The sequence below is a fragment of the Mustela erminea genome, chromosome 17, assembly GCF_009829155.1.
Source record: "Mustela erminea isolate mMusErm1 chromosome 17, mMusErm1.Pri, whole genome shotgun sequence".
NCBI classification, from domain to species: domain Eukaryota; kingdom Metazoa; phylum Chordata; class Mammalia; order Carnivora; family Mustelidae; genus Mustela; species Mustela erminea.
Genome location: NC_045630.1, coordinates 69,167,397 through 69,180,717, shown reverse-complemented (window position 1 = coordinate 69,180,717; position 13,321 = coordinate 69,167,397). Strand labels below are relative to the sequence as shown.

The following is a 13,321-nucleotide window of genomic DNA, read 5'->3' as shown; positions in this document are numbered from 1 at the left end:
TACAAATGGAAGAACTACCATAAAGATTATATTCAACACCTGAATAAAGGGGGGGGTGGTTATATTCTGGGCTCCAAAATAAACATCAATAAGTAAAAAATGAATGGAATTATACAAAGTACAATCAGGAGACAAGGGAATTAAATCAGAAACCAGTAAGAGAAAGAGAGCAAGGCTTCTCCAAACGACACACTTCTAAACAAGCCGTGTGGCAAAGGAGATATGCCAAAGGGCTACACACCAACTGAAGTCATGAAATACAACACAGCACGTGTGTGGGGCACAGCTAACACCAGTGCTTAAAGGGAAACGGATGCCTCAAATACTATTATTAAAATATGTAATAAGTAGGAGGCGCTTGGGGGGCTCAGTCAGTTAAGCGTCAGACTTCAGCTCAGGTCATGATCCCAGGGTCCTGGGATGCAGCCCTGCTGAGCATGGAGCCCACCTAGATTCTCTCTCCTCTGACCCACTCTTAACTCACGTGTGCCTGCGCACTCACGTTCTCTCCCTCTCTCAAATAAATAAATAAAATTGTTAAAAAAAAAAAAAAAAAGAAAAAAAGACACCAAAGGAATATTATGAAAACCTTTATGCCAAGGTTGCCAAGTTGGATGAAACAAATACTTTGCAATACACCAGCTGTCAAAGCTCACTCAAGAACAAGTAGATAGGGACGCCTGGGTGGCTCAGTGGGTTAAGCAGCTGCCTTCGGCTCAGGTCATGATCCCAGCGTCCTGGGATCGAGTCCCACATCGGGCTCCTTGCTCGGCAGGGAGCCTGCTTCTCCCTCTGCCTCTGCCTGCCTGTCTGTCTGCCTGTGCTCGCTCGCTCTCTCTCCCTCTATCCCTGACAAATAAATAAATAAAATCTTTAAAAAAAAAAAAAAAAAGAACAAGTAGATAATTGGAACAGCCCTGTATCTGCTAAAGAAACTGAGTTCAGGGGCGCCTGGGGTGCTCAGTCGGTTTAGCATCTGCCTTTGGCTCAGGTCATAATCCTGGGGTCCTGGGATCCTGGCGTCCTGGGCTCCCTGCTCAGCGGGGAGTCTGCTTCTGCCCCTCCCCCCATTCCTTCTCTCTGTCTTACTCACTTTCTCTCAAATAAGTAAATAAAACCTGGAAGGAAAAAAGGAAGGAAGGAGAGCAGGAGAAAGGAACCAAGAGAGTTCATAATTAAAAACGTCTACAAAAAAAACTCCAGGCCCAGAGGACTTAACTGGTGCATTCAACAACACATTTAAGGAAGAAATACCACCAATTCACACACGCTCTTCCAAAAACACAAAAACAAAGAGAAGAGGGAACACTTGCCAACTCACTTTACGAGGTCAGCATGACCCCAAGACCACACCATCCAAAGACAGTACAAGAACACTACTGGCCACAGGTACACGAATCCTTAACATATTAACCAGTCCAATCCCCCAATATATAAAAAGGTAATATATCACAATCAAAAGGTGTGGTTTACCCCAGAAGTGCAAAATGGCTTTGAAATTTGAAAATCGATCAATATAATTCACCACATCAACAGACCAAAAGCAGGAACAAAAGAAAATCTCAACAGACGCAGGACAAGCTTTTCACCAAATCGACATCAATTCAGCACAACTCCCGGGGAGCATAGAACGGCCTCCGGCTCCCGGGGGCCGAGCGCAGGGGGGCTGCCCGCTCGCGTCACTCCTCTGGGCAGCACTGAGGGTCCCCTCCAGCGCGCAGCAAAGCAGGACGGACAGAGGAAGAGGAAGAAAGAGAAAGGAGACAGGAAAGACGAACAAGCCGGAGAGGAAGGCCAACCAGCTCCTGTTCGCAGGTCACGGAACCACCTCCCTAAGGAACCAGAGCTCTACAGATGGTCAACAAACACGTGAAAACAGGCCCTATATTACTCGTCCTTAGGGAAAGGCAAGTTCAAACCACAAAGAAATACACCTACTGAAATGGATAAAACGTAAATGTCCGACAGCTGCCGCCCAGGCAGGGACAGGCCGTGATCTCACGCGGCTGCTGAGAGCGTCAGACGGTGCAGCCCCGTCGGAAAACGGGTCGCGGCCTCCATCAAGTTACACGTGCGTCCGCCCTAAGTGGATCCTGGTGATCCACTCGGGAAAAATGAAAACTTACGTCTGTCAAAGACCTAATATGTCAATGTTTACAGCATCTTCAGGCAAAACCTGGAAACAACCCAAATGTCCATCAGCGCTACTCGGCGACGGAAAGGACACGAGTGACTCTCCAAAGCGCTGCACCAGGCGACGGCGGCAGACGCAGCGCCTCCCAACCGTTCGCGAGCACCGGCAAGGCAGCAGAGAGCACGGCAAGGGCAGAGCGAGGCGCGGATGACACCGGGCCGAGAAGGCAGGTCAGCAACGGGCAGTAAGAGAGCTTTCGGGGCGAGAGAAATGTCCCATGTGCTGACGGTGGTGGCAGTTACAGAACCATATTCATGTTTCAAAGCTCCCTGGATACGCTTTGTTGAATGCAAATTATATCTCAGTAAATCTGATAACAAGGATCAACAGAAATCTCCACATCACTAACAGAATAAAGAAGAAAAACTGCAGACCACCTTAATAGAAACAGAAAAGCACTGGTACAATTCACTACGTGATAAAAGTCTCCAGGGGTGCCTGGGTGGCTCAGTTGTTAATCGTCTGCCTTCAGCTCAGGTCCTAATCCCAGGGTCCTGGGATCAAGTCCCACATCGGGCTCCCTGCTCAGCAGGGAGCCTGCTTCTCCCTCGGCCTGCTGCTCTGCCTACTTGTGCTTACTGTCTGTCAAATAAATAAATATTTAAAAAAAAAAAAGTCCCCCAAAATGAGGAAAATAACTCCCTTAATCTGATACAACCTATCTCTAAAAATACGGGGCTCCTGGGTGGCTCAGTAAGGTGTCTGCCTTTGGCTCAGGTCATGATCCCAGGATCCTGGGATGGAGTCCCTGCATCAGGCTCCCTGCTCAGCAGGAGTCTGCTTCTCCCTCTCCTGCCTACTCACGCTGTCAAACAGATAATTAAAAATCTTTTAAAAATATATATATCTAGGGGCGCCTGGGTGGCTCAGTGGATTGGGGCCTCTGCCTTCGACTCGATTCGTGATCTCAGGGTCCTGGGATCGAGCCCCGCCTTGGGCTCTCTGCTCAGTGGGAAGCCTGCTTCCTCCTCTCTCTCTCTCTGCCTGCCTCTCTGTCTACTTGTGATCTCTCTGTCAAATAAATAAATAAAATCTTGGGGAGAAAAAAAAAAAAAAAAAAAAAAATATATATATATATATATATATATATATCTCTCTACAAAAAGTCCACAACCCTCTCGTGTGTAACCAGGAGAGCCTGGCTGGCTCAGTAAAGCATCTGACTCTTGATTCTAGCTCAGGCTGTGAGCTCTGGGGCATGAAACTGAGCCCCGTGTCCAGCTCCACACTCACAGAAAGTCTGCTTAAGATTCTCTCTCTCTCTGACCCTCCTCCTCGCCACTTCTCAAAACAAAACAAAACCCCCAGACAAATCTGGAGCGCCTTCCCCCAAGTTCAGATGAAATGCGCATGATCAACACTAGTATTTGCAGTAGGAGAAAGAAATCACGGAGCAGTTGGCTGGCTCAGTCAGTTAAGCACCTGCCTTCAACTCAAGTCATCGTCCCAGTGTCCTAGTTTCCAGCCCTGCATCAGGCTCCCTGCTCATCAGGGAGCCTCTGACTCTGACCCGCTGCTCGTGCTCTCTCTTTCTCTCATAAATAAATAAAATCTATTTTTAAAAAAATGAGGGGCTCCTGGGTGGCTCAGTCAGTTGAGCATCTGCCTTGGGCTCAGGTCATGATCCTAGGGTCCCGGGATGGAGCCCCACATTGGTCTCCCTGCTCAGCGGGGAGTCTGCTTCTCCCTCTACTCCCCAACCCCCCTCATGATTGCTCTCTCTCAAGCTCTCTCTCTAAAAATTAAATGAAACTTAAAAAAAAATAATAAAGTTAAATAGACACAGAAAACCTAGGCTACTCACACAACAGAATACTAGACAGCAGTGAAAACCAAGAATCTACAGATACACGCAATGGCGTGGGCCGATACAGAGACACAAGCAGATGAGTGGAAAAACACATGTATGTCACAGGACATACAAACACAGGACTCCACTCATACAAAGTACAAAGCAGTGAACCAAATTGGGCTGCCAGAAGTTGGAGAAAAACGGTCCTCCACGGGGGAGGCGCCAATAACAACCGAAACAGATGACTTAGGGTACAGGTAATGCTCTGTTTCTTGATCTGGTTCCTGGCTGCACGGGTATACTCAGTCTCCGAAAACTCAGGGAACTAGGATATCTTAGGACACATGCAGTTTTCTGCATATTCATACTTCATATCATGCTTCAATAAAGAAGGTTTTTTTTTTTTCAATTACGAAAAAAGAGAAGAAGAAAACAGCCCACCCATCGGGATGAAGAGCCCACCGTCCTCTGTCTCATCCTCGACTTGCGGAGCCAGATTCCCGAGGGGCTTTTCCTGAGGACAGCCACACACACCTGGCTGAGGGGACTTCCCAGGCTGGGCTCCTGGCTTTGCAGAGTGGCTGCCTAAGGGCGGCGAAGGCATCGCCCCTCCAGAATGCAACTGAGGTTCTCCTGGAAGAATCATAAGTATTGCTCCACACTTTGCCCATTATCAATCACACCAGATACCACGTTGTAGGAATCAGCATTTTGCTATAAAGTCCTTTATCGCTGGGTAACTCCATTAACGATGCATACAGCATAAAGGCATTCTTCCCTCTCGTGTACGTAAGGAATCAAAGCTCAGCTCCAAGGCACTCACCTATAATGTCAGGTATTGAACCACGTAATGGCTACGGTCTACTACTTTTTTTTTCCCCTCTTAATTTTTAAGTAGGCTCCACGCCCAGCATGGTGCTTGAACTCATGACCCTGAGATTAAGAGCCACACACTCTACCGACTAAACCAGCCAGGCACCCCAAGGTCTTTCTACTGCTAATATGCTCTGAGTTATGTACTTTTTTCCTATGCAGAAATCAGTACCATCATTGGTGGGGGGAGGGGCTGTTACACTCCTGTTGACAAAGGGGTATCTTATACGGATAACCATTAACACCACGTTCTGCCCACCGTAAGCGATACCCATTGTAAATGTCCTGAACTTTCTGACTGGGTAGATCCTACAGAGCATTAGCGTACAAACCGCCGTAGAACTATCAGCGTACGGTTCCACAGTCCACGAGACAACTGTCCCCTCTTCATCTCAACTCTCAACGAGTGCTATCCTTCTGCCGGGCAAGACAGGGTGTTTAAAAAGCAAGGGAACATTCATTCTGTAGCAAAAGTCAACGTGACAACCAAGCTTCACGGGGAGGAAAACCCAGGCAGAACAGGTGTGCTGAACAGTGACTGCTGGCTCCTGAGACAAGCACCAGGGCGGGCGGGATGACAGCACAGGGACAGGGCGCGTGAATTTCCACGGTGCACTGCCGGTATCTCTGAACTGTTTCCATGTCTGTGTAGTACAGTCTACACATGTTCAAAGCAGAGATCAATGCTCGACGCAGAGCCGTCCTCATGCTGTCACCTGTTGCTCCACGACACTGGGACTTTCAACGGGTGTTAAACATCTTTGTTGGTTTCTTTCGTTTTGTAAACATGGTTTTAAACTGGACCATCCCTGGGAGGCCTGGGTGGCTCAGTTAGTTAAGGGTCTCCCTTCGGCTCAGGTCATGACCCGAGGGTCCTGGATCAAGCCCCTCATCGGGTTCCTTGCTTGCCGGGGAGCCTGCTTCTCCCTCTGCCTGCTTCTCCCCCTGCTTGTGCTCTTTCTGTCAAATGAATAAATATAATCTTTTAAAACTAAATAAGTAAATAAACAGGACCATCCTCTCCCCCAACAAAGAAAAAAAGGTTTAATCCTAAAGAAGCCATGAGTCAGTCCTGATTTGCTCACACTCTCAACCTCCAGCTTCACTTCCAGAGCCCAGGAACATTCTGCATTTTTTTTTTTTTAAAGATTTTATTTACCCATATGACAGAGAGAGAGAGAGAGATCACAAGTAGGCAGAAAGAGAGGGAGAAGCAGGGTCCCCACTGAATGGAGAGCCCAATGTGGGGCTCGATCCCAGGACCCTGAGATCATGACCTGAGCCAGAGGCAGAGGCTTAACCCACGGAGCCGCCCAGGCGCCCCAGCACTCTGCTGCAATTTTAAAACGTCCCACGGCTTTGCCTTTCATGGGGACCAGACAAGGAGTCAGATCCCAAACCCACCAAATCCAAAGTTGCTCTCAGGCAAATTTCTCAGAAAAGAGAACTTCAATCAACAGCACATCAACAGTCTCGGACAAGCTGCACAATTAATGATGTCAACGTTTTCAAAACCGAACCAACATAAGAGACTTATTAAATAAACATGTCAGAAGTTCACTTTGGTAGTTTCCATCGGTACGTCTACTACCTAAAACGTACTTGGAAAAACTGTAACACTGTCCCTACGGTTTACCAGCCATAAAGAAAAGGTTCCTTTTCTTTTCAAGTTTTATTGATTTTAGTAATCTCTACACCAACACGGGGCTCAAACACACCACCCTGAGATCAAGAGTCACATTCTCTTCGAACTGAGCCAGCCAGGCGCCCCCAAAACGTTCCTTCTACTGACCACATCCCATGGCTTCTCAATCTAACCCCCGCCTCAGAGAACCCCACAGGGACCCCACCCCTCCCTTCCTCTCTCCGTGTGCCAGATGCTCAGAGCCCCTCGAAAGGGAAGCTGAGAAGGGTAAGACAGAGCAGGGGAGGGGAAACGCCACAAAGCACATCTGTACCTTGTTTACTGCTGGTCTGTGTGGATTGATAACATGAAAACAATTAGCTGAGAACTGTACAAGTCAACTAATTATAAGCTGAAATCTGACTGAGTTAATCACTTTAGAAGGCAAAAAAAGTAGAAATCAGGGTATGTAAATGGTTAAAAAAAACACACACAATTAAAATTCAAAAAAAAAAAATAGAGGGGTAAGGGCTAAAATTCTGTTAGAATACACACCAACACAGGCGAGGCTTAATCACTAGCACCTGCAGCTTGGAAACATGATTTCACAGTGTTCACACTGGAGCGACACGCTGACACAGTGGCCCCCTGTTGGTTCCCCGGGACACAGGTTCCAAAAGCCCCTGTGATACCTGAAACGTCCCACAGTCCTGAACCCTAGCCGCTGAACCCTACACACAACGTGTTTTCTCCTGTATATTCCTGTGATGATTTAATTCATGAATCCGGCAGTGAGATGAACAATCACTAGTAGCAGAACAACTCTAACGATGTACTCTGACAAAAGTCATACACATGTGCTCTCTGTCTCTCAAAATACCTTACTACCCTGTACTCACTCTTCTTCTTGTGATGCTGGGAGACGATGCGATGCCTACGTGAGGGATGACGGGAGGGGAGGGCCCAAGACGGACGGCGCGGCATCAGGCAGGGCGTCAGGCAGCCGCCGGCCTTACAAGGAGGTGAAGTCGGAGCGTCATAGCCCGTGGCTGACTCAGGTAACGGAAACCACGGACAAAGCGGAGCGGCTACACTTCAAAATAACCCAGACTTTTTTGGGTTTTTTTTACAAAATTATAATACTAGGTGTTACTTAAAGCAAAACAACAAAACAAATACACACTTTTTCTTTTTTTTTTTTTTTTAAGATTTTACTTTTAAGTAATCTCTACACCCAACATGGGACTCAAACTTACAACCCAGAGACCAAGAGTCGCTCGCTCCAATGACTGACCCGGCCAAGCGCCCCAATGCTAAATTTCAATGGTAATTACTGTACAGAGTAAGATTGTAAAAAAAATAAAAATAAGATTTTTCTTTTCTTCTTTAAGCTTTTCATTATTCAAAATGCATATGTATGAATTCCCAATCTTCTTTCTTCCTTTCTGTTTTGTATGTTATATTTCTATTCCGCAAAAAAGAAAAAAAAAAAAAAGGTACTGGGGGAAAAAAGGATTCTGGATAGACACTCCTCAAGTCCTTCTTTCACTGGTGTTACAGCTCATTAAAGTGCATGATGGTAGAATCCACTTCCAAGGACGGAGCTTAAGGAAGAGGGGGCGGCGTGACAGATAACCCTCAGCCGCTCCCGCCTGGAGGTCAGCTACACTTTCTTCACCTGCACTTGGACATCTGTGAACAAACCACTGAAAACATCTCTAGATTCCACTCTTCAGCAGCTGCGCGACTTTGAACCCTAGTGAATCACCCATTCCTTCCCTACTGGCACCAGAATCCTGCGTCCTCTCCAGGTTCGCCCACTTCCCCTCCAGACACAGCCAAGCGTGGAGATGCCATTTCGGGGACTCACGGCCTCCCTGGCTGCCCCCGCTCTCCCGCTGCATGTCAGCCAGTGCGTGCCCCCCCCCCGGAACCCCCCCCCCCCGAACTCCATCATCTGATCCCAGGAGCTCTCCCGCGCCCACTCTCAACCACGTCCAACCCTGCCGGGCCCCATTCTCTCTCCTTGGTCACTAACCTTCACAGGAGGTGCCTCGTTCTCAGAGCTCTGCTCCTTCCCGACTTGTCCTACCCTCTCTCCAGGTCCCCCTCCTGTCATCCTTCTCAGCCCAAGCCGGTCCACTTCCTCCACATCCCTTTCCTTGAGGAAGCGCGACGAACGCCCTGGTCGTTTCTCCTCCTGCTCTTGCCCGCTCCAGTCTCGGAGTTCTGTCTGTCCTTGGTGGCCCCAAAGCACACCTCCCACTCTGCACACCTAACGCCCGACCCATTTTCAGCCCCTCCGACGCCTGTGCCGCCATCCCGAGGACGCATGACTGAAATGGTACGAGTCTCCTCTCCCTACGGAGAGAGACGGCCCCTCTTCCCGCCTCACTGCCAACAGGGCGGTGCATGCTTTCGGAAGGTCTCGGGGGAGAAGGCAAGGCTCTGGGTCGTCTGCTCGCCTCCAACTGCTTCACGCGGATTACGTGTTTATGTCCTGTCTTCCCGACTAGACCACAAGCTTTCTGAGGTGAGAACTACGCCTTCTGCTTCTTTCATTTATGAACTGGCTATCGCCTACAGGAAAAGTTCAAGTGCTTGAGCAGGAAAAACAAAGCCCTTCGTGATCGAAACATAATCAACCGCTCTGAAGTCATCTCTCACTTCTTCCAACCCAACACGTCGCCATCCCCCTGGGCCCTGAACTCTGCACGTCCTGCTCTCGGCCTACGATACCCCGTGCCAACAACTGTCAAACCACAACTCACTCCTCAATCCTAAGGATTATGTCATCTTTGCAGAGCCCCATCCAATGTCCCAGGCAGTAGTCTGTCCCCTTACGCCGCTGTCCCTCCCCACGAGCCCGACTTCACGGATGCCCACCAATCACAAAAGGCCATACATGGTTCACCTCTCCAGGCCGCTGAGAGTAAGAGAAAGAAAAGGACATGGAAGAGGGTCTCAGGAACGGGAGGGAGAAGAAAAGAAAGTCTCCATGTGCTCATAAAGCTGACTGTCGACCCTTATGAGCCGCGCAGTCCCGATTACACAGTGCATCAGCACACCCCGTCGGAAACACTGCCTCGTAGAGGAACCGCAGGGAGGATGGGGGCAAAGCGCTGTGTCAAGGGAAACACAGCCGTTCGTGTCTTACCTCCTTCTTCCTTGACTTCTTCACTCGGCTCTCCTGAGAAAGGCTCCTTTGGAAGAGGGTGATCACCTCTGTCTTCTTGGGGAACAAGCCCAGGCCTGAGCGTCATCTTCTTCCCTCTCCTTGAGCCAGCTGTCTGGACTTTTCCTCTACCGATGTGTACATGAAGTGGCTGGGAAGTCTCCAAGGAAGGCAGCGTGAGTCCCTGAGAGATGGCTGCATCAACAGCTTCTAGAACTGGTGCATCCGTGTCCTGGGTGAGCCCCCTAGAGCTCAAACACGAGTCCTCCCCAGCAAGCTGACTTCCAGCATCCTGCACGGACTCCACCTCAAGGCCTGCCGCTCTGCCGTGGCTCAGACCCCCGGAGGGGGACGCCGAGCCCCAGTCTTTCACCTGGTCAGACGATGATTTAACAACCGACTCCAGGTCGGGGTCCTCTCCCTCCTGGCTGCCCTGGTGCTGTGGGGACTCTGTCACCGTAGTCCTTCTCTTCTTACAGGGCAACATCGTACAAGGCCCACTCCTGTTCCATCCTGAAAGGTGGAAAGCGAGTTCTCATTACCCTCAGATTAATCACTGATACCAGCATTTCTTCAAGTACCTTTCTGCTTATTCACCCTCAGTCAGGGACACAGTATTTACACCAAATACACAAGTGGGAAGTGAGAGACTGTGGTTAGAGCGTGGTGCTCAAACCCTAGCTCCACTCCCATTAAGTACACTATCTTGGCTGATGTAACCTCTCTGATCTTGAGTTTCATCCACTGTAAAGGACAGTAACTGTGCTTACCTCGGAGTGGTAAGAATTACACAATACGTGATTAGTAAATGGTAGTTACAAGGGTTACCGTCTGGGAGGTAGAAAAGCACAATGCTGACAGCAAACCGTGGAGTCAAACTCCATCTGTTTCCCAAGCCAGCCTCTCCCCAGCTTTGTGGCCCCACATAAATTATCTAAACTCAATCTCAGCTTCTTCGGCTATAAAACAAAACAGGGGCACCTGGGTGGCTCAGTCCGTGAAGCAGCTGCCTTTGGCTCGGGTCATGACGGGACTGAGCCCTGCCTCAGGCTCCCTGCTCAGCAGGTCTGCCCCTCCCCGACTTGTTCTCTCGGGCTCGATCCCTCTCTCTCAAATAAATAAATAAAATCTTGTAAAAAAAAAAAATTTTTAATGAACTAAAAACAGTATCTACGTCATTAGACAGCAATTTATTAGATCAATAATGTTTGCTACTGCTGTTTTCGTAAACAGGTAGTTCCAGTAACAGAAACAATCTAGGGTGACTGGGTGGCTCAATGAGTTAAGCCTCTGCCTTCGCCTCAGGTCATGATCTCAATGTCCTGGGATGGAGCCCCGCACTGGGCCCTCTGCTTGGTGGGGAGCCTGCTTCCCTCCCTTTCTCTCTGCCTGCCTCTTTGCCTGCTTGTGATCTGTCAAGTAAATAAATAAAATCTTAAAAAAAAAACAAAAAACAGAAACAATCCAAAAGCAAAGCATGATTGTTTAAAAAGATTAAGCTACATGAACAGAAATTTTGCGCTGAAAACAAGAGCGTTCCACTACTCTCCATGCCATGTCACTTCCTGACTCTCGGCTTCAATTCCACTTATTCACAGTTTAAAGGCAACACTAACTCAAGCTAGAGGGTATGTTTTATGTTCTTATAGCACCTGTTTGCAAAGCTCTTTTACAGTATTTATCACTTTTGTCATTCTCTTGTCCATCTCTTTCCCATCTCCTCCCCCCAAAACTATGGGCTTTCTGAGAAAAAGGACTTTTCCAACTGGTACCCCTAGTACTTGGCAGGATCTGCCAACGGCATACTCAATGAATGTTTCCGGAAGAAAAGAGCAAACGAGAGAGGGCATGAACTTCCCATTTGGTGTTTAGTCTATGTAGCATTTGGACCAGGAGTTAAGCAATGTATGAAAACCCGTGGCATCTTTCTAGCCAAAAAAACCTTACTCTCATAAAATAGGTTCAGGAATACAGTAAGTTGCCTTGTACAGCGCTGAGTTCTTCCTCACTGACGATGCCCATCTGCCAGGGTCCCCCACGAAAGCCTGAATAGAGGACTAAGAAAGTCCAGCGTCCGAACTATAAGGTTATTTTAAAACTCGCCAATTCAGGGGCGCCCGGCTGGCTCAGTCGGGAGTGCAGGTACAACTCTTGTTCTCAGGGCTGTGAGTTCGAGCCCCACGTCGGGGAGAGACTGATATCAAATAGATAGTTTTTAAAAATAAAATAAACCTCCCTAAGTCAGTTTCTCCAGGCAGCAGGAAGGAATCCCACCCTGGGCCCCAAACCAGCCAACGTCCTAATCTTGATTGTTTAAAGCTCAACAGGCACGTGAAGGTTCTGCGGGCCCCGGGGAGGGAGGCTGGGGAGTAGGTAAGAGGTGGGGCGGGCGCAGCCTGCGCGGGTCCTACAGCTCGGAGATGAATGACAGGCTGAGAAAAGAAAAAGGACGGGAGGCAGAGAGCGCCCGTCCGACGGAGCGGCGTGCAGACGGCGGCTCCAGGCACCCGAAACGCAGCAGCTGCCGAAGGCCCGGCTGCGGGAGCTGGAGTCCCCGCCGCGGGGGAATGAATGCGACCCCGGGCAGCGCCGGCGCGGGCCCCTCCCGGGCACAGGTTCCAAAGGGGAGTCCTCGCCGCGCTCCCCACCTCCGCGCCGACCGGCGGCCGGGCCCCCACGCCCAGCCCGGCACCGTCACGCACCCCGCGCCGACCCGGCCCCTCTTCCCGCCCCACCGCACGCGCCCCACCGCCCTCACCAGCCGGCCGGATCCCGCGGAAACCCCGCTCCGCTCCCGCCGGAAGTCGGCCAACGGCAGCGCCGGACGTGCGCGCCCCCGAGCGCGCGCGCCGCCGGGCCGCCAAGGAGCATGCGCCAGCCTCCGGGCGCCGTGCTCGGGGGCGGAAGGGGGAGGGGTAGGGAGGAGGGGGGCGCGGGGGACGCCGGCGCGGCCGCCGTCGGGCGGAAACTTCGGGGCGAGCCCCGGCCGCCTCCGTGCGTGGAGCTGTCCTGCTCCGGACTAAGCTGGGGCTCGCGATTCCGTGGTGTCGCTTGACAGGTAACCCTGCCCGCCGCGAGATACCCGCAGCACGGGACCGAGGAAAGGGCGAGCCCCTAGCGCGGCCGGAGGCGGACTCCCTGCGTCGCACGGATCGAACCAGGCGGGCTCGGCCGCGGCCCGGCGCTGCCCGCGTGCACGGTCCTCCGCACCCCACACGGGGTCCGCACGGACGCCGCCCCCACGGGCGACGCGGTGCGCACGGGAGAGCCTGGGCGACCGCGGCTGTCACACTCTCCAGGTCACACCCTCCAGGTCACACGCACATTCCGGGCCCGGCTGGGGGGCGACTCCGCGGACGCGCGCGCTGCCAGGGCGCCGCGGTCGGTGCTCGGGAGGGGGCCCGGGCGGAGCGCAGGCCCCTCGGACGCACGGGCTGGGGACGGAGGAGTGATTTCCGGAGCCCCGGTCCAACCCCGACGCCGGGGGACGCGCCGCCGAGTCCACGCGTGTGAACGCTTCGGCCCGACCCCGTCCGCAGACAGGAGAGCAGCCGCGGCGGACCGCGAGAGCGGGGCTGCGGCAACCGTGGGGCGACTGCCAGGACTGCGCCAGCCACATCACCGCCTCTCCGCGGCGCCAAGGAAGCCTCTGGAAGCTCGGAG

The 13,321-nt window shown here is 51.2% G+C and overlaps 1 protein-coding gene across 18 annotated transcripts in view; it reads right to left on the bottom strand.

Moving 5' to 3' along the window:
• GON4L (gon-4 like) overlaps positions 1-13,321 on the bottom strand; it is a 67,749-nt gene that overhangs the window by 53,950 nt on the left and 478 nt on the right. For 12 of the 18 annotated variants that reach the window (XM_032318709.1, XM_032318705.1, XM_032318707.1 and 9 more), the window contains 2 exons: positions 9,641-10,171; positions 4,428-4,619 (listed from right to left, as the gene is read on the bottom strand). In XM_032318709.1, coding sequence (XP_032174600.1) covers positions 4,428-4,619; positions 9,641-10,145 — 697 coding nt within the window. In that variant the 5' untranslated portion in view covers positions 10,146-10,171. Of the gene's footprint in view, positions 1-4,427; positions 4,620-9,640; positions 10,172-11,605; positions 11,695-12,416; positions 12,504-12,982; positions 13,193-13,321 lie in introns of those variants that run through there. The other 6 variants (XM_032318712.1, XM_032318713.1, XM_032318710.1 and 3 more) reach the window with 5 other exon arrangements.